This window comes from Crocodylus porosus, unplaced genomic scaffold, assembly GCF_001723895.1.
Source record: "Crocodylus porosus isolate Cpor-Errol unplaced genomic scaffold, CroPor_comp1, whole genome shotgun sequence".
Classification (NCBI taxonomy): Eukaryota; Metazoa; Chordata; order Crocodylia; family Crocodylidae; genus Crocodylus; species Crocodylus porosus.
Genome location: NW_017728947.1, coordinates 41611493 through 41635037, shown reverse-complemented (window position 1 = coordinate 41635037; position 23545 = coordinate 41611493). Strand labels below are relative to the sequence as shown.

The 23545-nt window shown below is 41.6% G+C and overlaps 1 protein-coding gene across 2 annotated transcripts; it reads left to right on the top strand.

The window, feature by feature from the left end:
• Window positions 1-460: 460 nt before the first annotated feature.
• SYT13 (synaptotagmin 13) lies at window positions 461-23099 on the top strand. 2 transcript variants are annotated; one of them, XM_019552206.1, is made up of 6 exons: window positions 461-1005; window positions 12687-12909; window positions 14948-15088; window positions 17135-17448; window positions 21378-21507; window positions 22055-23099. In XM_019552206.1, the coding sequence occupies exons 1-6, from the start codon at window positions 823-825 to the stop codon at window positions 22357-22359; spliced, it is 1296 nt and encodes a 431-aa protein (XP_019407751.1). In that variant the 5' UTR covers window positions 461-822; the 3' UTR covers window positions 22360-23099. The 2 variants fall into 2 exon arrangements, with proteins under 2 accessions (XP_019407751.1, XP_019407752.1); XM_019552207.1 differs by having other exon boundaries at window positions 531-609.
• Window positions 23100-23545: the final 446 nt, after the last annotated feature.

The following is a 23545-nucleotide window of genomic DNA, read 5'->3' as shown; positions in this document are numbered from 1 at the left end:
TTGTTCTCTCATCCTCTCCAGGGAGGAGAATCACGTGCAGTGCAACATGGGGATTTTTCTTTTTTCCTTCTTTTCTGCCCTTTTTTAGTAAACCTATTATCCTGTGTTTAAGTATCAGGAAAAGAAGTCATAGAAATGTGCTTCACACTTGAAGTGGAAGGCTGTGAGATCTGAGATGGTCCTTGGTTCCTGGGGAGATCTTTGCCTAGCTTTGGACTACCTGCCCACACAAACTTCAGTCTTATTCTAGAAATGTCCAGTGTACTGCCAGGCTGGCATCTTTCATCAACCACTATATTCACTTTAAGATTAGGGGGAAAAAAAATCCTTCCCCTCACTGCAACACACACAACCTTCAGCTCTCTAAAAGCCTACCCAGGGCTGAACCAACATTTGGATCCACTTTCTATGAGTTAGCCAGCAGGGCCCATCCCCTTCTGCTGACGTCTTTCCTCTCTCTCACACATCAGACTTTCCCCAGTGGAGCTGAAGATCAAGCTTTGTTGAAAACTGCCTGTTTGCTGCCTTAAAGGGATTACAGACACTATAAACACTGTTTCCTCTGCTTTCCTCTACCTGATCTGGAGCATAAGCCAGAATCATCTGCAGGTGAGAGAGGCTGTCTCATTGCCTAGCAAAGCTGGAATAATCTATTTCTGTCCTTTAGTCACTTCTTTTCCCTGCTGCTACAGGAAATCTTTTTTGTTCTTCAGAAGAGAATGAAACCAAGCTAAACACTGAGAGCGAACAACTGTGATATACCACACTTGAGAAGCAGCAGAATTGCCTGATTCTTGTGTTATTTTTGTGTAGCCCAGGACAATGGTTTTGTCTGCTCCAGTAATAGCTCTGGGAGCCACTCTGGGGACTGCTACTAGCATCCTTGCCCTTTGTGGTCTCACCTGCTTTTGCAAAAGCAGGCAGCCTAGGAAAGGACTCTCAGGAAAGGACCAAGATGAGGACCTGGAAAATGCTAAGCCCAGCGTGCTTCAGCCAGTCCAGCAGGTAAACCAGTCTCTCTATTTTTTCTGCCACTTTTCTTTAACTGCAGAGGGTGGGAATGCAACTTCTGTGCTAGACTGCCTGGCATGTGATTTAAGACATCCTATTTGTTTTGTAGAATTCAGGATGTAACAATTTTTCAATGGGAGGAGGAGGGATTTAGACAGCTGTCATTTTGCCAGCATGAAAACTGCTAGTGGCAAAAAAACTGAGAAGATTTGAAATCCCTCTTGAGATGTCAGGTTAGGTCATAAGGTAAATCAGGTGGCTAAAACAGAAACTTGGATGCTACTAAGATGCCCTAAGAAGACAGCAATGGGAATAATAGGCACAGAGTAATACTACCAAAATTTTTCATTATAGCTACCCATGTTCAGCTGCACACACAGGCACCTATAGTTGCTGCAGTGGAGTGGAAGGACTTCTATATAAGGATGTTTATTATGGAAATAATCCTTCTCTGGATGGGAAACAGATTAAGCTTGGGGAAAAGTTAGGACAATGTGTCAGAATGAAGCTTATAATGAAAATCTAGCAAGACCCTTAAATGCAGAGTTTACTATCTCATCCTCTTGTGAACTGTGTTTTCTGTTTCTTGTGCATGTACTCAAGCAGCAGGTGCAAAGTGCTACTAATGTCAGACACCCTGCGTGATCTTAGTTAATTACTAGGAGGATTCGACCACATTCGATGCACAGAAATTGCCAGGATGGAACAGACCAACAAACAATTTACTCCTGTGTCCTATAAGTACCCATACCTAATGCCAGATGGATTATTGGAAAGTGTAAATATAAAACCTCAAAATACAGCTTACAATGGTCTGCTGTCTCATTTTCAATTGGTTTTCCTAGTTGATTTTGTCCTTAGCTTGAACTATAAGGCCAGCAATCACTGAAAGTTTTATTTTGGTTGTTGTTACCTTAGGTGCCATTGTTATTTATATGTTACCTTAAGTCTTTTTCATTCTTATTATGTCACTTCTCTTAGTAATCTTCTAAAGCAGCTGGTTCCATATGGACATGCTACACTGGATGACACAATTTTTATTTATTTGCCTTTCAATCACATAGAGTGCACTATTATTTTTGTAGTATTGAACAGTGTAGTAGGAGTCCTAGTTGGCTGTCTTTGTTCCATTCATTATTAGGTATTCAGCATCTCAGTAATAGCCACTTACTCTTATTCTTTCCAAAGAAAATAGATCTAATCTTGTCATATTTCTACTGCAGTGTGTTCTGCTAAAAGATAACAAAAGATCATATAGCATGTGTGTGTGGTGAGGTGGTGGGGAGGGATATATGTCTGCTGGCACTAGAATTGTTTGTTTTGTTTTATTCCTTTGTGCGTCCACCAGCTATTGAGCAGATTATTGAATTTGAACTCTTACTTGAGGTATTATGACCATTTCTGAATCCTTCAATGTGCCTGATAAGTAGTGTGACATGTGCCTTTCATTAGCTGTTTGCATTTATTTATTAAGAATTTCACCTGCTAATGTATTCCCAGTTCCCCGTTTCTGTTAGGCGTGTCTCCACTTCCTCACTAGCCTTGGCTATCCAAACTAATTGCCCTCTGATTTTTCCAGCAAACTCTTGTGTAACAAGGCTGAGATTTGCATAGTTTACCATTTAAATGATAAATGGATCTCTCTACCTCCAGGCAGCCTTGAAAAACCTCACTCTAAAATGTTATCCTGTATGTCATCTTTCACCCACATTTCCATCTTGTCAATGTATTGAGCATTTCATTATTATCCTCTTCCTACTTGTTTAACACAATTTTTTTTCTTTTAACTGATTTAAACTTTGTTATGTCATCATCCTAAAACTGACCGACTTTCCATAATTATCTCTTGGGAGAGGCTTTATCCAAAGCCCAGGCAAAGTATTAATACATATCTGTAGCTTTCCCTTTAAGGCTCCATTATACATGTTCCAAAGAACCCCGAGCTCCCCGTAAGGTCAAATTATGCTCATGATGCCAGTAAGATCATAGGATCAGGCTGAGAAAATATTTTTTCCCTTAGCCGATTTTGCAATATTTTAATAAAGAACTTGACAAATATCTTATTATTTACCCAGCTCTTGTAACATTATTTCCACCTGAATTCTCCAGGGTAGATGCATGTTGGTCATCAATATTTTTTAGCACTATGGGCTTTCTGCATGTGAAGCACTTATCTCTTAGCAAACATTCTGGCTTAATACTGCCTGTAGAATGAACAAAGCATTCTGTCACCAAATATGCAAAATGTCTTTAGTTCCCATATTCCATATGTTTGCTAGGTTTGGTTTTTTTCCTAATTAAAAAGATCCAATTGCCAGGAGATGTGATCTGTTAAGAAGTTTTTGATTAAAATTTGGCCATATTAATTACAAAGATAGAGTTCCAACCTATATTTATGTCATTAAAGTATTGTATATCATGTGTATGTTTGTTATACTGTGTACTGGATTTTTCGTTTTTCTTAATTTCTTAAGCAGTGATGGAAAATGACTTAAATTCATGGTGTAACCTAGTCAGTGTTTGGAACACCTAATTATTGATGCTTGTCAGTCTCAGATTCAGATATATACAGTACAGATGCCAAAGAGAGGGGAAGGTAGATAGTGAATAGTGTACACTTTATACACTATTATGGTATCAAGGAAGCCCCTGGGTTATGAAAGGCATCTATGAACACAATTATAGCTCATACAAACATAAAGGTATATCTTCAGAACAAGTGGCTTTTGTACTGTCATTTTGAAGAAGTATCAGAGGATAGGACACGGTAAAGACACAGATTCTTTGGCAATAAGACACACGTTCAATCAAGGTAATAATCTGGTACGGTGTTCAATTGATGTCAGGGAGGGACATAAAAGGCTTGTCATCAGTCTAGCAACTAATTTAGGTCTATCTCATTTCCCATATTTTATGCTGAACTGACTGAATTTTCCTGCTCATTGCTTTATTTAAGACATTGCTGTTGAAATTTGATTTGTAAAGGGAACTTTCCACAGGCAATACTATATGACTGCATTAGCTGACAGCACTTGAGAAGCGGAGCTGGCAGCATGCATAATAAACAGAAGCAGATGCATTTGGAAGAGGGGGTGGTTTGGTCCCTACTGTGTTTGCATATGTCTTTCATCTCTAATTCTGCAGAGCAGACAGACTAGGGTAATGTGTAAACCCAGTGGAGCTGTTAGTTTTTGTGTGCTGATCGTGCCTGGCTTCTAGAAAGAAAAAAAGTCCTAGTAATCATGATACGTCATGTTTGTATAGCATCTATCATCCCTAAATGCTTTCCATGCTAGAGACATATAACAACACTGACATGCAACCACCTTTGGTGTGGTGGGTTACAGCCAGTTGGACGGACGGCTGCTACAGAGTCCACATCTTATAAAGGGGAAGGGAGAAGAGACGTTGGCCAGAGCTATCAGGGCAGACCCATACCCTGCTTTCAAAAATTAGCACAAGTGCACACAGAACCTTTATTTTTTTGTTAAGAGAGCAGTTAGAGATTCCCATGTCCTGCACAGAACAAGCTCATTTAAAAAAAAATTCTTTAGAAAATGAAAAGTTGAACTTAACAACCTGTGATTTCAAGGAATTTCCAGACTTGGGGCTTAAAAATCTCCAAGGCTGACCCCTTTTTCACTCTTCTGCAGGCTGCCTGCACAAGGCTTATATAAGCCAAAGTGTCATTTCAGACCAGATCTTGTCTTCTGCGTAGGGGTGAATTGCTTTTGAAGATCATAGGCTGGAAGTCATAAAGCTAGGGTGAAGCAAGCACTAGTTAATGGGCACTGGTGAACAATGCTGCCCTGGCTGCCTGGAGAGACAGAGTCAGTGACCCAATTAGTTCTTTTCCATGGCTAATGGCTATGACACTAATTCTCTGAGCACCACAGGCTGGGGGTGGGGGGTGGCTAAAAATCAAGGTCCGGGATTGTTTTTTTTCACTTTATTGTCTGCTCTTTGAAGAATGGTACTCTTCCCTAAGGACATGCAATCTGGGGGCAAAGTGTCCTAACCCAGATGAAAGCTTTCCCCAGGGCTTCATCTGCATTCATTATTAATAGGAAACAAAGTAACTAATGAAAAAAGAAAGCATTCATTACAATTAAGAAGGTTTTCTTGCTCCCTCTCAGTTTAAGCTTAACACGAAATGGTCTGGCAATTACTGGGGCAAGAGAATCATCTAGGACAGCAAGATCAGAATGAAACAACATTTTACATTTGCACATTGTCTTTCGTGCAAGGCTTTCTAAGTGCTTTAATGCAAATTTGCTGAGTGGCAGGGGCAGGCTCCTAGGCAGGCCCTGCACCTTTCCATTGTTCAGTCCAAGCATGTGTTTACAAAGAATGATTTAAATTCTCCCGAGCTGGGAGTTATGGTTAGGTTGGAGGTGGGGGTGGAATGCAATGTCCCGCTGAAAGAACTTTACTAGCTTCTCCTCCACAAAGGACAGAGCCTCTGCCAAGTGAGCAGACAATTCCACATTGCTGGGAACATGGATACACATTTTTCACTGTCCTTCTGTTTCCCCTTGTTGATTCCACTTCTGTGAACCACCCACAGGCTGGAATGATAAGAGCATGAGCTCTGGCCAATCACATTAAAATACCATTTCATTTAACAGAGAAAATTTTACCTGAATTTGTTCTGCACTGATGAGTGTTGTATCAGAACTAGGATCAGGGGCCAATGCCTTATGATTCAAAGGGAATGAAATGAGGTGTAGCAAAAATACCCATCATATACAGGACAGTACTGATATACTGCTGTGAGTGTTCCGTGGGAGGCAGGTCCAAAACATAGGCGGGTCTATCCTCATTCCAGACATGTTCCCTCTCTGTACGATCAGCAAAACAGAAAACCAAGCTCCTAGTAGTCCTAAAATTTAGATCTCAGCTATGTGACTCAGGCCTCCTTTGAATTCCAGATCCTCTCTCTCAGGCACTGCTGATAAGGTCCTGTGATCTGTCCTACAGCATGTGTAGGGTTCAATTAAGTATGCAGAGAGGAGATGCATTGCACTAGACCAGGGGCGGGCAATTATTTTGAGCAGAGGGCCACTTACTGAGTTTTGGCAAGCCATCAAGGGCCGCATGTTAGGCAGCCAGAGGAAGATAAATATTAATTGTCTACATTTTTTAGAGGCTCCGCAGGCTGGATAGAATGGCCTGGCAAGCCGCATCCAGTCCCCAGACTGCATTTTGCCCACCCCTACTCTAGACAGTGCACTGACGTAGTAGAAAGCCTTGTCTCATGCAAAGGGCTTACAGTCCAAAGTGACATGGTGAACAATAGGTTGGAAGGAAGCAGAGGTGATGCAAATTGGCCAAGATTGCATGCCAGGGCAGTAGCAAAGAAGACACTACAGCCTAGGTTTTCTGATTTGCAGTCCAGTGCCCTGTTAGGCTACACCTCATTTTATAAAGACACTGCTGTTTTCACTGTGAAACAAAGCCACTGATGTAGTGATCACTGGATTCAATAAGGACAGGTATAAGTGAATGAGAAGAACAATACACTTTAATCTGTGGAGCACTGTGCAACATCTGCAGACTCAGTCTTTCTCTCACTAACTGACTCTTGCCTAGCTACTCCTGGAAAGACCATCTTCAAATTCCCAACTCCTTCCATTTTCTGTTAGGAGCAGTTATAAATTATAATTTCTATAATTACCTCTCCACTCTTAACAAAAGTACAAAAATAAATTAACATAAAACTCCATTAATACTCACTTACAGACGAGAGGTTACTAGCACGTCATTCGGCACTGAGCCTCTACCACTCACTTTCCAATTCTCCCTTTTCTGCAGCTCTTTTAAGCTAGGCTCTATGGGTCTTTCAGGAGGTTTCTTCTCAGACTGAGGTATCAAATTAATTTTTTTTAAATTTGTTTTTGGTGGGAAGTTTTTTGAGAGACGGCTGCCAAGGCATGCAAAGTGTTCGGCATTCTCTAGCTCCTGTCCATTAATGAGGATCTTTGCTGGGGGAGTTGATTGGTCCAGAGTAACCTGGTGAAGCACCTCTGTTTTTCCAATGTTAAGAGTCAGGTCCAGGCACTAGTATGATTGGGAGAAGCAGTTAAGGACCATTTGTAGGTCCTTCTCTGTATATGCAATGACAGCACAATCACTGGAATACTAAAGTTCCACAATTGAGGCTGAAGTAACTTTGGTTTTGGCAGGAAGGCAGGAGAGATTGAAAAGATTACCATCCATCCTGTACTCATTGCCAGTGCCATGTGGCAGATGGTCATGGATGACCATCTTAATGACTGCAAGAAAGATGGAAAACAAAATTAGTCTGATCACACAGTCCTACTTGATGTCAACTTCTCCCACTGACTGATAGGTACCATTCAAATCTTTGTAGGAATGCCTTCCAGTTCTCTGCTTTCTTGCCCAACATCAGAATGGGAGGTGGAGGTTGCAGAATGTACGTGTATAGTGGTCCTGTTACTTAACTGTGTAGGCAGATCACTTACAGCAGTCCTTGTCTTTCCATATCACTGTGTTCGTCCACTTGCTCTCAGTTTCTGGCTTCTTTTTCAGTTTGGAACTCAAATTCTTTCAAGTTCTTTCTCACTCACTAGTCCTGACACCATGGGCAGATCTAGGATTTAGAAAAAGGTAGAACAGATGGTGTGCCTACAATATTTCACTGTCAGCCATTTCTACAGCTGAGTTAGTGTTACCTGACATAATATTACCATGACAGAGTTAAGGTTTTCAGCTAGAGCTTAAAACTATCTGCTGGGCTGTGACATAGAATACAGACTTTACCAGGGATAACTGGTAGCAAAATTTTGGAAGAAAGGATAATTTGAATAGAGGAACATCAAGACCTTTGAAAAGGATAGAGGGTCATTAACACCTGTGCCATAAAGAGTGATGAGCAGTAATCAGGGAAATAATAATGAACCATGAAACCAACTGACTATCTCAGCACTGCCTGAAAAGAAATTCTGCTACCCCTCTCAAGCATTTGGCTTGAAGTTTTGGGTGGAGGAGGAATCAAAGGGGAAGAAGTACAACTGCACCACTGCACTCCCCCTCAGGATCCACATTTGGCTGACACCATGTGATCACTGGGCTTAATAAACACAGGTATACCTAGATGAGAAAAACTGTATGATAGGTTGTATTCTGGAGTAGTAAGCAACCACTGCAGGCTCTATGTCCATCTTTAACTTAACTGAGGGGCCATCTCCCAATTATCAACCTCTGTAGTCTAAGTAGGGTAGCAACCCCAAACTACAACATCTATCACCACATCACAAGAAGCCACAGCCTAAGAATATGATCTCAAAGTATAAGGATTTATTTGAAGAGCTGGATTGCTTGCCAGGTGAACATGTAATTCAGAAAAATGAGCAAGTCCCTCCCTTTATTCATCCATGCATTTTGCTCTCTGTGATAGACTCAAGGTGGAGTTAGCAGGAATGGAAGCATTACAAGTGACACAGAAAATTCAGGAGCCTACAGAATGGGTAATCTCTTTAATTATTGTGGAGAAAAATAATGGTCACATATATATATATGCCTGGATCAGAGGCACCTCAACAAGACTATCAAATGAGAACATTTTAAATTCCTAACTAGAGAAGAAATTATGGCTCAAGGTGCAAATGTATGATTTTTCAGTAAATTGGATGCTGCCTCAGGATTTTGGCAGCTGAAATTCATTTTTGAAAAGCTCTATATTATGTACATTTAACACTCCCTTTGGAAAGTAAAGATTTTAACATCTACCTTTTGTATCTCCTCTGACCCCAACATGTATCGTAAAACCATATGTATGATTTATGCATATTCCTGGACACCTTTGTGATTGATGGACATCTTTCTGACTGATATTATTATATGGGGCTCCACCAAAGAAGAATATGATTGCAATCTTCAGAAAGTGTTGGAGACCACTAGAATTGCAAATTTGAAATTGAATAGAACAAAGTGCATGCTTGATATCACTGGTCTGATTTTTGTAGAGGATATCATCTACGACAAAGGAGTGAAACCTGCCAAGGCAAAAATTAAAGACATTGAAAAGATGCCATGTCCCCAGTCAAAGACCCTGGGGGACTTTAAGAGGAGGCTAGATGTACACCTTGCTGGGGTCATTTGACCCCAGTACTCTTTCCTGCCATGGCAGGGGGTCAGACTTTGATGATCTGCTCAGGTCCCTTCCAACCCTAGAAACTATGAAACTATGAAATTATAAAGACAGAGATGCTGAAGTTTCCTGGTGTGGTAAACTTTCTGGGCAAATTCATACCAAATTTATCAGCAAAAACGACACCATTAAGGATACTCCTCAAGAATAGAAATGAATAGTGCTGGAATGCAGAATAGGAAGTACCACGGTTTGTGCTGAAGCAACAGTTAATGCAAGAGCCTGTACTGAAATTCTCTACAGCTGGAAAACCTATAAAAATTGCTGGAGGAGTCTCAGTCATGGGTCAGTGCAGCAATTTTGGAAAAATATAATGATGACTGGCAACCAGTGGCATATGCTTCCAGATCCAATACCAAGACAGAAACCAGATATGCACAGATTGGCAAGAAGTTACTGGGAATATTGTTTGCCTGTGAGATATTTCACCAATATATCTATGGCCAGACAGCATATATGGAAACAGACCACAAACTCCTGATAGCATTGTTTAACAAGCCATTAAATGACTATACTTTGAGGATTCAAAGAATGGTGCTCAAGCTGCAGAAGTATAACTTAATTGTGATCTATCTATCAGATACATTTATGATTACTGCAGGTGCACTTTCTAGAGATATACATTTGGCTATGAAACCAGAAAAGACCTCTGAGACAGAAGTGCAAGCTTATGTAGACTTGATTGTCAAGTTGCTCTGTGTAGCAGAGAGGAAACTTCAGCAAATAAAAATAGAAATGGAGAAGGACAACTCATTGAGACTCATGAAAAAATGATAGTTAAAGGTTGGCCAGGTTGGCCAGGGTCCCAAAGTCAGTGGAACATAGAGATAACAAATTACTGGAGTTGTAGACATGAACTTTTGGTGGTAAAAGGCAGTAAGTTGGTGATATGGAGGAGTCTCATAAGAAAGTGCTGCAGAAGATCCACATAGGCTATTTAGGAATCGAGAAATATAAAACCAAGCATCACAAAGTGAGGTGGTGGCCCAGAATCAATAATGACATTGCAAACATAGTAGAAAACTGTCACACTTATTTAAAGTTTCAGCTACATCAGCAGGCCAAGCTCCTACAATTTCACTCGATTCTATCCGGGGTATATGAAAAGGTTGGTATTGTTTTACTTACATAGAAATCAAAAACTTTTTTAATAGCTACTGACTTTTACTCCCTGTAGCCAGAAGTATGCACTTTGTCTAGTATGACTGAGAAGTCAGTGATATCCATCCTGAAGGCCATATTTGCAAGCCATGGGACTTCAGAGGAAGTTTTTAGTGAAAATGGGCCTTGGTTCTCTGGTTCTGAATTTAAGCAGTTTGCTGAGGATTGGGACTTCTGGCACAATACATCAAGCCCTACTTACCCCTATCAAATGGCCTTGTGTAATGTTCTGTTCAGACCACAAAAACCTACTAAAGGAATCATTTGACAGTAGGGGTAACTTTCTGAGAGGGTTATTGGCATATTAAAGGTTACCTTTTGTAAATGGCTGGTCACCATCACAGCTGTTTAATGGGTCGATGGATATGTTCTAAGTTGCTGATCTGTGGCAACTTACTAAAAGATCAAGATTATGACACTGGGAGACAAAAGAAATTCAGAAACAGAAACAAAAATTGTATTTTGATAGAGGAACCTAGGAGCTTCAGTACTAAAAACTGGGGACAGAGTGAGTCTGAGGAATTGTCTCAAATATCACCATCAGTGTGGTACTGTCAAGTGCCTAGTGAAGTCCCAAGTCAAGTCCCTACTCTGAATGGACCAGGACAACATGGTGAGGCAAAATTTTTAGGATCTATGAGCACTCCCATGAAACTCATGACCTAAGAGAAAAGATGGACTTGGACTGTTCTCAGTTAATGGTTCCTACCTTAGCACTGGAAATAGAAACAGAACCAGGTCAACAAGTAGGTCCCTTGGGTGCCTCAGGATCAGCTTCTTGTTGGTCAGGGAGGAAAGTGAAATTTCCTGAAAGACACTAGAGACTTGTTAAAAGAGCTGCAGAAAAGGGGGGATTAGAAAAGAGAATGGTAAAAACTCACTACAGAATCATGTGCTAATAACCGCTTTGCTTTAGAGGAGTGTTAATTGATTTTGGTATGTAAGAGGGAAGACATGATGGTTGATGCTGTAGTCTGGAGACACTTACTTAGACTACAGTGGCTGGAAGTTGGGAGATGATCCCTCAGTTAAATTAGTTAGTCAGAGAAAGGCAAAGGGGCTACAGGGGCTACTTACTGCTCCAGAACCTGCTGTGTAGTTCTTTTCATTCAGGTATACCTATGTTTATTGAACCAGGTGATCGCTCCAACCCGTAGCCCTCTGAGCTGCAAACTCAGCATCATAATATAGGCTGCTTATATTAAATGTAACCACAGGATTAAATGAGTAGCTAGAAGCAATGAACAGATAGCTTGGGGAATCAATAACTGGTGAAAGAAGTTTTCCACCACTTCCTTGAACTCAGAAATGAGAAGATTTGGTATTTCATTGGCATCCTGGTGAAGGAACAGAGGGGAGCAATCCTACATTCCTGGGGCTGGGCGTATGAGGCTGAAGAGAGCAACTGACTTTTGAAAGCAATCGCCATCCAAACCCTTGTGATCCTTGAGTCTAAGGACAGATAGACTCCAAGTAACACTGGCCAGCTGAAAGGGAAGGTTAAAACAGTCTGTCTATTATCATAGCTGGCAGGCTGTAGTTGGTAAACATGAAGGAAGTGCATACTGAGTTTCTAAGCAGGAAGTGTAAGTATAATTTCAAAACTATCAAAGGTATTTTGTCTGCCTGTTTGATCAAGAGAAAGGTACCCCAGTGGGGAGTTGGGGCTTTGGTTCATAGAGCCATGACAAAATCCAAGCAGTTTACGGGGGGCGGGGGAGGGGATGAGTTTCTGGGTGAGCTAGTCTTAAATTGCAGGAACGAGTATAAGATTGCTGTGGTCAGCCACTTCCCCTGTGCTGTATTGTATCTTAGTTTTCCATATTGCAAATAATAGGATTCACAGTGGCCAGATATTCGTAATGCTTAGTATACCCTCATCTGAAAAGCTTGGTAAAGGAATGCATAAATGTAGCCAATTGATCTTCGTGTTGACATACACAAAAAGGCAACAGAAGCTGCATATCAATTATAGCTCAGATGCAACTCCCTTAGCAGTCTCTAGTCTCTTAAGACTAGTAAGGAGGTGGCATAGGCATATAAATTAAGGATTCAAAGTACTGTGAAGGGGAAATCATCAACCAGTAAGAACATTTCCTTTTTCTGTTGCAAACAGACATTGGCCACATGATGAATCTGAAGAAGATGAAGTCCAAGAAATGGGGTAACAGGCTTGGCAGGGAATTTTCTTGATTGATAACCCTAGCGAGTTCTGGCAGAGAAGTAGCAATGACATTTAGAATGTCTGAAAGCAAACATTTTTATCTTGGTCTGGACTCAGAGACAGCTCAGCAGTGTTAGTTTAATTTGTAAAGAATAATTCAACTGGATCTCTTTTCAGTTCAATATTAAGAAGACTGCAGAACCTGTCCAGCCTCGGACCCTCCTGAAATTTCCCAACATCTATGGACCAAAGCCAGTAGTGACTTCTCCAGAAGTTGTCAACTACACAGATTATGCCTTGAAGACAACTGAAGAACCAGCTAAAGGAAAACATACTGTTTTGGATGAGAACAGGATGAAGATACAAGTCAACGAGGAGTTATTTGTTCTCCCTCAAAATGGTGTGTACATGTCCAAGTCAATGGCACTATTCCCTAGTCAGACTGGTAACCATTGTGGTGATGGCCAGGTGTCCTGATCCATAGGACTAAATAAAATTACAATAAGAGAGGTAAATAATGAGGATAGGCTCCAGTATTCCCTTCTCTTATGGATTCCAGTATAAATGTTCTCTGTTTACAAATCATTTAAAGCTTTCTTTTGTCCACCATCATTTTAAATGTGGGTGAGTAACAGGGGGGCATGGCAACACACTGGGTGGTTCCATTCACAATGCTGTGACCAGAGTCCGTTGAGAATTTTTTAACTACACATTTGGCCAGAAAATCCCAATTAATTAAATACAACACTTTTTTGGGGATATATCCATTTAAACAAAACCTTCAACAGAAAAAATTCTCAGGTCTAGGATGAGTCTTGGGAACTTTGAGAGTAGAGTCTCTGCTTTTTTCCCAGAAATATTTTTTCAAGTTCTTACTTTTGTCCTGATGCTGAAGAAAAAAGACCTCCCAAACCTCAAAAATTTTCCACCAAATGGGATTCTTAATTTCTAGCCAGCCCTAGGCATAACACAGCAGCATCCTGAATAGTTTCAAAACCACTCTTATAAACTTAGAGACAATCTAATTTTAATTATTCACATTTGGCAGCATTTAATTCAGATGGTTTTGTGCCCACATTGATTTTGCCTCCCCTGCTGCCTTTTTAACGGCACAATTGATCCTGGCGACTATAACATTAATACAACCTTCCTGGAGATTTTCCAGAAGGCCCAATACTGTCTGTGTGTGGTTTATAGAGAGATTTATTTTTAACTTGAGAAATCACTAGGGATTAAGTTTCTCTCTGTCTTTTTGGGCACAGAGCCATTATCCCAACTTCTGCCTGCAGAAACAGGTCTTGTAGGGAATAAGGGGATGCCCCAGGAAGCAGCTGTGCTGGAGGTATCACAGGGCAAACAGGAGGATAGGGATGCCAAAGCAAAATGGCTCCCATGGAGACAAGTACAGCACTTAATGTACTTTTGTGCAATTGCACTAATCCCTGTGCAATACCAGCTCCACACATGATCTTCCTTTCTGCTGTGCCGCAAGTTTCTTGTGCTTTATTTTAAGTATCTGAATTCTCCTTTCTATACCATATCCCACTGATTTTTATCATGAGTGACACATGATGATGGGATTTCAACTTCCCTCATATTTTTGTCCTGATCAAAATTGGTCCTTCAGACAGAAATGTCCAGCACCAAAATATTGGCTGTCCTTTTAATCCTGCAGGCTGTGTTTTTCGAGATCGGGCAGTCAAAGGTCTGCCCTGCCAGACAGTACAGGGCTAAGGCACAACACACTTCCATAGCCAACGGCACAAAAGGGAGTGATGTAGCCATCATCACATCAGGCTGCCTTTGACTTCCCAGCCCAAATGACCAGGCACCCATTTAACAGTTGGTCAACCAGGGGCAGCCTTTGACATAGACTGACACTTCCAGAGTCAAAGCAAGATGCCTTACCTGCCCATACAGCCTTCTTTGTGGTAGCCGGGCTAATATATCCCACTACAAAAATCCTGCAAGCGGAAATAGCTTCACAACTTCCCATCACTGTCTCACGATCATCTGCTTAGCCAGGGACTGTGTGAACCAAGGCAGCAGTGGCTTTCTGTGTGGGAAAGAATGTATCATGAACGTGACTGAATTCCTTCCAGCTGCTTTGTATTTTTAGCATCCTGGGAGGGAGCAACCCTAAAGTTGTTATCCCAGAGACCACATACTTCAAGCAACGTGTGGAAAAACAGTGCAAGAGCAACAACACATATAGAATTAATGGGAGGGAAGCTGGAGAAGTGATCAATATGTGGCAAGCTTTTTGCAGTCCCAGAGCAGGAAAAAATGGGAGGCTTGTTCAAATGATATGGACAGATGTGCAAAGAGGGGATGGGAGAAGGAAATGGGAGCAGGAAGGAGGGAAGCAAGGAGGAATACAAAGAGGTGAAGAGTTGGTCCTGGTGAAAGCTGAGGGTTTCCTAACGGGGTTTGTTCAGTTCCAGGTGTGGTAAAGGATGTGTGTGTCACAGAGCGCCTGAATCCTGAGAGAGCAGCAAGCTGTAACCAGGTCCCTGAGCTCCACTATTCCCTTGGTTACGACCGACAGAAAGCTGAGCTGTGTGTGGCATTTCTGGAAGGTAAGCAGAAGGTGTGGCATTTCATAGACTACATAGACATTAGATCTGGAAGGGACCTTGCAAGATCATCAGGTCCAGCCCCCTGCCCAAGGAGCAGGTCAGATCACTCCAGCAACATAAGCATCCAAGCATGTCTTAAAGGTATCCAGAGTAGGTACTTGCACCACTTCTGGGGGGAGTCTATTCCAGACTCTGGAAACTCAGACAGTAAAGAAGTTTTTCCTTATGTCCAGTCTTAAAACAGTCTTCCAGCGGTTTGTGACTATTAGACCTTGTCTTCCCCCCTGAGCCTTCTCTTCTCCAGGCTCAAGAGTCCCATGCCTTCTGGAAGGCTCCTCGGAGGCTTTGCATTGACATCCTTTGTCTGTGAAGATAGAAGGCATTTTCTGACTGTAAAAATACTTTGCCTCCTATGTAAAAACCAACACGTTCTCACAGAACCCACAGAGGAACATTTTATTGCCCAGGAAGCTTTCAAAGTAGAAATGCTGAGATATTTCACTGCTTGAAAAGAATGCACATGCCATCATTTAGCAATAACCAGAAACAGCTTATGTGCATTAAGCACATAACTAGGGAATCTGGTTTTATCTTACTCTGTTCAGGTTTAAAAGGGCACAAATGAGAGGACATAAGAGGACATCTTTTAAAGGGACATGGCGAGGGAGGTGGCAGGCAGGTGTTTTGTCCCTCTGTATGGGTCCTTAAGGCAAATCCAGCTGAAAGATAAACTAGCAGAAATTAAAATATGCATTTTCCCACTACCAGATGAAAAGAAAGCTCTAACATTAACCACAACAATCTCCTTGCTCAAGTCAAGTGGGAGATGCTCATATTCTTTCTGAGTATGGTAACTCTCTCCAGATAAGGCTGGCCATAGAACTGGGCTCTGTGGTTGTGTCTGAAATGAAGACAGATAACTGTAGTAGTGTCATTCATCCTATGGGGAAGGTAAGACTTGCTATGTAAATAATTCAGAAATCCCATCTATTTCATAGCAGCTCCCTCAGCTGCCCCAAATCAAACCTAGATATCACTTTTCCAAGCAAAGACTTGCAACCCCCATTCTGGACAAGCTGCTAATAGCTAACCTGTAGTGCTGGATTTCTTTTTCAGGTGGAAGTGTATGTTCAGTGAGTCCTCATATGCATGTATGCTCTTGCTGATTTTCCTGTCAGTGTATTTCAGCCATAGACTGGATCCTACTCTATTCTCTCAGGAGGTCAATCAGCTCACAACTACAGAACCAGTGGTCCCCAAAAGCCTCCTATTGCATTACCCGCCTAAGGACAGAACTGTAACCTTTGTCTTGGAAGGACAATAGGATTTTTTTTCTGTATTTAAGGAGACATGCAAAAATGATTTTTCACATATAGTTTTCATTTTAGATCTTTCACCCTTCAGATAAAATAAATGGGAAAATTCAGGCTAAGATCACTGAAGTCCTTTGAGCAGTGCAATGGTCTCTCTGGGAAGCCATCTGCAAATGAACTGGATGTAAGAGTGAAGAATGAACTTTAGGGGCATACTATAGTTAGCTCCAGGGATGGAGCAGATATACTAAGAGGTCTTATTCCTCCTCTATAGCTCCTGTGACTAACTGCTCCCTTTTAAATGTAACAGGCTTTCTTTCTGCCCCGATGTGAAGGTAAGTTTAAAGCCCCTGAGAATATCTTATGTTGTGTCTCATCTAGCTACTTGTTCAGTGCCCTGAATCTGAGCATGTTAGTTGAGTATGATGCAGACTCTCCAGAACAATAATAACAGTATCCTTGTGTTGTTCCTGAAGACAGTGGACAATAATATTCTTGTACGCACTTAAGTGAAGTCCATAACATTGCCTCAAAGACTAGAGTCTTTCCACTGTAAAAAGCAGGAGGATTAGTTGTGCTTTGAGGGTTTTTGTATGGTTTAGTTCATTTTATGAGCACTCTGAGCCATAAAATGCACTTTGAGGCAAAGGCCCCAAATCCTTTGTAAGGCTAACCCTTGTGACACCATCTTTCAATCAATTAAAGCTTCCTTTTCCTTTTTCTTCTCCTCTAGCTATGCATGGAAGTATGATGGGGGACCAGGACCCTGGCAGTCACTGCTACATATTGGGCACTGTGGTGAGTAAGTCAGGCATCACCGAGGCCCAGACAGAGCTGAAGAAGAAAGCACTTCACACCATCTGGGAAGAAGCTCTGCTGTTTCCAGTAGCCGAGGAAGAGATGCCAGAGGGGACACTGACTCTTACTTTGAGGACCTGTGATAAGTTCTCTAGGCACAGCATTGTTGGGGAACTTAAACTGAGCCTGGCTGAGGTCGGGGAACCCTTTGGAACAGCCCAGTGGGAGAAACTGAAGACCCTGGAGAAGGTATTGCATGGCAATAGCTCAGGCAATATAACGAGAAAATCATTCAGTGCCAAAGTTAAGGGAGGTTTTTTTCAATATGCCTGCACTTCAGTGAGCATACAATAACCTCGTTTGTATTTACATTGAACCAGTTCACAGAGATGATGGATATGCAACTACTCAGTGCCTCTGAATTCAAAAGTACTATATGCTCTTCAAGACCTGACTCAAGATAGTTAAAACTATTCCAGTTAAATAAGCACTGCTGCCTTTTGTGTGATTTTTTTTCCCAGAGACTCAGGCAAGATGGAACAGGATCACACTTGGGCACCTACATCCAGTTAGGTGTCTAATAGGTGGGATAGGATCTAGCCCAAAGTTCCCTTGCCATTGTTTTAAAAAAATAGCCCATTAGCAGTTTGGAGCACTTGAAGGCAGGACAATCAGTACTGTAATTCCAGACAGGGCAAGGCAACACAGGCAGTGAGAAATAGCACTAATAGTGTTGCTACAGGCACTAAAATAAGTAACCACCTGGCACTGTCATTTGTGAGGGCTACACGCTCATTTTGCTTAAATCACAGAACTCATCTGTGACTCCAGTTTACAATAATGCTAATTTATCTGTTCAGCCACTAACCAGGTTGTGTACTGTATGAAGGAAATAAAGGAATGACCTGTTTATTCGATGGTTTTGCTGGCCTTCTCTAAAGAGGAAGGTTTCACCAGTTATACCAAGGTGGGCAAAATGCGGCCTGCAGGTCAGATGCAGCCTGCCAGGTGGTTCTGTCCAGCCTGTGGGGCCCCCCCAAAATTCAGAAAATTAATATTTATCTGTCCCTGGCTGCCTGTCATGTGGCCCTCAATGGCTTGCCCAAAGTCAGTAAGCGGCCCTCAGCCCGAAATAATTACTCACCCCAGAGTTACATCAACATAGTTAAATGGATTCAGCACCCTCCATGAGGGCACTTATTCTGGTATAGAAATGGCTTTGTTGGTTTAGCTTAAATCCCTTCCCAAGGAACATAAAGCGGTATAAGGTTTGTACGGGGCTATGCCAGTGTAGTGGTAATGGGTTAAATACATACATACTGTGAAGTACCAGGAAACTGTGTGTATATAGTGATTAGCAGGTATCATCCAAATATAACCATAAGCTGGCAGACATGTTAGTCATTCTGATTTCATCCATCTGTACAGACAGCTGCCCACATAGTAAGGACAAAACTGATTTCTTTTGTACCCTGACAGGAGTAGGTTAACTTTAACACTGGCTGTTAACAATGCCCCAGTTTGAGCTGAAAAATGTGCAGTGAACGCTGTATTTGCGTCATCAGGGACCTGGGAGAGCCAGCCATTACACACATTGCTCACAAAGAGGTCCTGAATCATTAATCGAGAACCAGAGCAGTAGGGAATGAGGGAGTGAAAGACTGCTGATCAAAAGCGATAGGAGCAATTTTTGCCAGCCTGCATCCAGGAACAAGGTTCCTGGGACATGTTTAAAGTCTGACATTTCCTTGAAAAGCTTCAAAAATATGAAAGCCATCCTCTTTGAAACAGTCCATCACAAATAAAAGAACCCAGGAGGGAGCTTACAGCTACCCAGGCAATGTCATTTCTGCTTGGAAAAGTATGGATTGCTGTTGCTTGGTTAGAGCAATGAAAACTGTAGATGCTGCAGGCTTCCTCCCCTCCCACTGGTTTACTAATTATAAAGATGATAATCGCTCCTATCTCCCATCTCATGAGCTCAGACTGCTTCATACACATTATTCACAGGTTCTACCTAATGACACCTGGTAGTTATTCTTACTTGCAGAAGGGGAAGCTGAGGCACAGGAGGCTTTAAATGAAGTGCCCAGTGTGGTAGAACAAACCATCAGATACGTTTTCTCTGTGATAACAAAAATGGAAAGGAGTTACCACCTGCGGAGAGCTGGCTTGAAACTACTCTCTCAATGTCAAATCTTAGTGGGGGGATGAGGTACTGTAGTCAGTGTAACTAGTGGGTGAAAAACCTGGATGAGGGATATATAGCTGACCTTGCCTAACTGCACTAAGGTAAAAACATGTTCCTTTTCCCCACTGGGTTTTCATGCTGAGAGAACGATATACATGTAGAAGACCTCTACTTGCTACAGTGAAGATAAGGCTCTTTTCAGTACTGGATTAAAATTCATGCTTTTGCTTCCTTTGACCTAAATTATGATTTAGGCCAGGATTAGTATAAGGTGTTTTGAGCACAGTTTATTGGGTGCTGTCTGTTCTTCCTGCCTAAATTCATGAAAAAGATGTACATTGTCTCCTCTAAGATTTTTTACTTATTTGAGTTTTGGATTTCCCTGGTAATGACTTTCTGTCTTTGTGCATGTATGAGTTATTCCAGTCTGATAGTGCTGACAGTCATATTTTCTAAAGCAGTTGTTTTCAACTTGTGGTCTGCGAATGCTCAGGGGTCTGCAGACTATGCCTAAGGAGTCCATGAAAGATGACTACGATCAATCAAAAGTATGTGAATGTCCACATCTGCAATTCAAAGGAGTCCACATCTCCATTTGAAATTTCCAAAGGGTGTGCACCTCCATGTGAAATTATTTAGGGGTCTGCAAATGAAAAAAGGTTGAAAAACACTGTTCTAAAGAGTAAGTCCACTGTTAAAGCATGGATAGGGAGCTCATCTGTGTCAACAGCAGCCATTCTAGTGAAAACTTAATCTGAAATATTTATAGCCCATTTAAAACTGAGAGTAGAGGGCACAAAAAAGCCTTGGGCAGGAGTTTGCTGTTCTGAAGGTTGTAGCTGGTATTGAGAAAACCAAGGGAATTGATTCAACTAGCATTGGCTTCCAGTGACTCTTCTGGGTCATTAAACCTCACACTAAACGTGGATTTCTGTCAAAAGCTAATGCTACATGAGTGCATAATTACTTCCCGTTTGCTTCCCACTGTCTGATCTGTGGCATATTCTCTCCCTTTCCTCTGACTTTCTACTTACGAAAATGGCATTGCTTTCAAAGGAAAGTGTGATTACTACCCCCCGTTCTGCCTCAGGGATACATGTCTACAGCATAGAGGGGAGAAAGGTCAGAAGGCTAAGGGGGCAGTCACTAATGGGAAGAAGGGAATAAAAGAAATGGCCCTATGAAGTGGAAGTTTGATCATTCACAGCTCTTCCTTAGTGATACTGAAGCTTGGGGAAGTAGACAATCACTCTCAGGTTTGGGAGCAGACATGTCAAGAAGGCAAAGCAAAGCAAGTGGCACAAGTGCTGATTGTACAGAGGTTTTGATTCAAAACAAAAACTGAAACCTAATTTTAAGTGGCCAAATCTGGTTTATCAACTACATACCCTAGCAGTACATATTAATCTAATACCTTTGGGGATTTTCTGCTGTTTAGCAGATCTCACACTCTGATTACAGAGGGCAAAGATTACGTTGAGCCAGAATTCTTCACACAAGGAGTAGCTGAGAAAAGACACAGAAGACCAAAGGCAGTAATTAAAGACAGAGATAGCAGCTGTTCCATATTTTTTTTGTTAAAGGAAGGGAGGAACTAAGGCTGCAGCTAAATTTCTCTGTAGGCATTTTTGTTGCACAGAATACTGCTCATGTGACATTGTATTGTTCCATTCTTTGGAGTAAATGCTTTTCTGAAAACAACTGGTAGGAGACAATTATTTTTCAGCATGAAAAAAAAGAAAAAGTTAACTCCTGTGTCCAGGTTAACTGGTAAGGAGAACTGGGGGACCTGTCAGCTGAGTCCTCCCAAGACCCTTCTTGGTTTCATCAGACTCTTGTCGCGCCAACTGGGGGATTCTTCCGTCTTGATTCAGTATATCTGAGAGTTTACCACTGACCCTTGCCCTCTCATTGCTGTTCTCTGAGAATTACTTGAAAAAGCAGAGAGAAAATTTGCCCTCCCTCTCATACTTCTTTTGATTGCCAGGTGCCATCTACAGGCTATGGGGAGGTTCTTCTTTCTATCAGCTATCTGCCAGCAGCAAACCGGCTGCTAGTTGTGATCATAAAGGCCAAGAATCTCCATTCCAAACAGTTGAAAGTTCTCCTGGGAAATGGTGAGTAAGGAATGGCAATATGGAGACTGAGTAAATTTTTATTGGACATGATGCTACCAGTGCAGCCTGATTTACTGGGAATCCATATAGTCAGTTTAATCTAATCTAATCTAATGCCCCTCATCCTATTACCTAGAAGCCATCTCCATAATTAAGAGTAGCATCATGTTTTTCATCTGGCTGCACAAGCAGATTTATAGTTAACGTTCATATGCTCATTTTAACCATCCCATGTTAAGACCACAAAGAGTCTAATTACAGACAGGATTAATGGAAAGCAGTAGTATCAAACATTGCGTTCTATAGTACATTTTCAGGAACTGTTTATTAACTTCTGCCCGGGATTATAAAAATGCCACTTGCTTTTAGAAAGCAAAACAGATTAAAATACTTTTAAGAGGGGGAAAAAGCATACAAATAAAAATGGCTCAAGTTCTTTTATTTAGATCTGTAGTCATTGCGTTTGTATCGTCCTGTAATTAGTCTCTCCCTGTTGCATATTCATCACCACGGTGTCTTTCCCCCCACCCCTACATTTTCCATGCAGATGTGTTTGTCAAGGTGACACTGAAGCATCAGTCTGTGAAGCTGAAGAAGAAGCAGACAAAACATGCAAAGCACAAAATCAACCCTGTCTGGAATGAGATGATCATGTTTGAGGTGCCTCATGAGCTGTTGCGCGTCTCGACTGTGGAGCTGGAGATGATGACCCAGGAGGGTGGAGGGCAGAACCAGTCACTGGGCAAGTGCAGTCTAGGTCTGCATGCTACTGGCACAGAGAAGAACCACTGGGAAGAAATGCTGAGGAACCCCAGGAGGCAGATAGCCATGTGGCATCAACTTCACATGTAGCCATGCAGTTGTCACTGAGCAACCTGCTGTCAGGTCTTTGAGCCCGAAGGAATAAGATGAGTTGTATTTTGTCTTGCAGGAACGTGAACCACTCCCATGCACAAAAAGGTGAATTACAGCACTCTGTGTTACTGACACTGTCTTCTCCCCTTCCCTGCCACAAGAATACTCTCAAGCTAGATCAGGGAAAGTCTGGAGATAATCCTTCATTAGTTCCTAGAGATAGATAGCCTGGAGCAAGTCATCCTCTATCTTCTACAGGGACAGGATCTCACATTGGCAAGTTGATGGGTATTGGCAGATAGGCTGGCATAGGTGTTCCACTTTCAAGAAGGCTTAAAAAGTAGTTTTAGTTGTCTGTTTATTTATGGTAAGTTCTGGTCTTCTCTACCTTGCTTTCCTTGGAAGACTGTGCCTGACTGAAGACCTAGAAGATGCATAGCAAAGATTTTGCATATGGATATGGACATGAAACCTGATTTAGTAAACAGGGAAGTGAGTTATATTCATATTGTTCAAAGCACTTTTATCTTTTTATAAACATTTTTAATCTGAGCAGCTGACAAGCAGGTTAGGAGAAAGCTTCCTTTTTAAAGACTCTCAACACTTCCATCCTTTCAGTTTAGGGCAAGAGAGCACCCATGTTGCATGTCTAAGTCTGCTACAGGGACCTCCAGCAAAACAGAAAACAACTGACTGACCTTTTTAAAGTAAAAAATAAATGTGGAAATTTCTATTCATAAAAATAGAAGGAAAAGCGCTTAACTTCCCTAATTTTCTTTTGCTTTCTTAGGTCTTTACATACAGGAGCTCCAAGTTAGTCAGGGCAATGCAGTTGGTTCAAAATTCAGGCCATCTTCCACCTCTGGATGTCTTGTCCATGCTTCTTTGAAGTAGTTAGATTGCCCAGGCAAGTTGCTCTTACAGGATTAGCAGGCGCACTTTTTTGCTGATCTTTATGGACATAAAATAGGTGCTCGTAAGGAAAAAATAAGCAAGCAGGTAATGGGAGTAGATGGACCGAGAAGTTACTGCTTGCTCACTCCTGATGTGACAAGGAGCCATTCTTGCCTAAGCCCCCTTAAGAAGGGTGGTTTCTCTAACTGCAGACTGATGTTGCCTATTTTGCCACAGTTTTATTTGCATGGACATAAAAAACAAAGATTATGAAAATAATCTGGCTCCT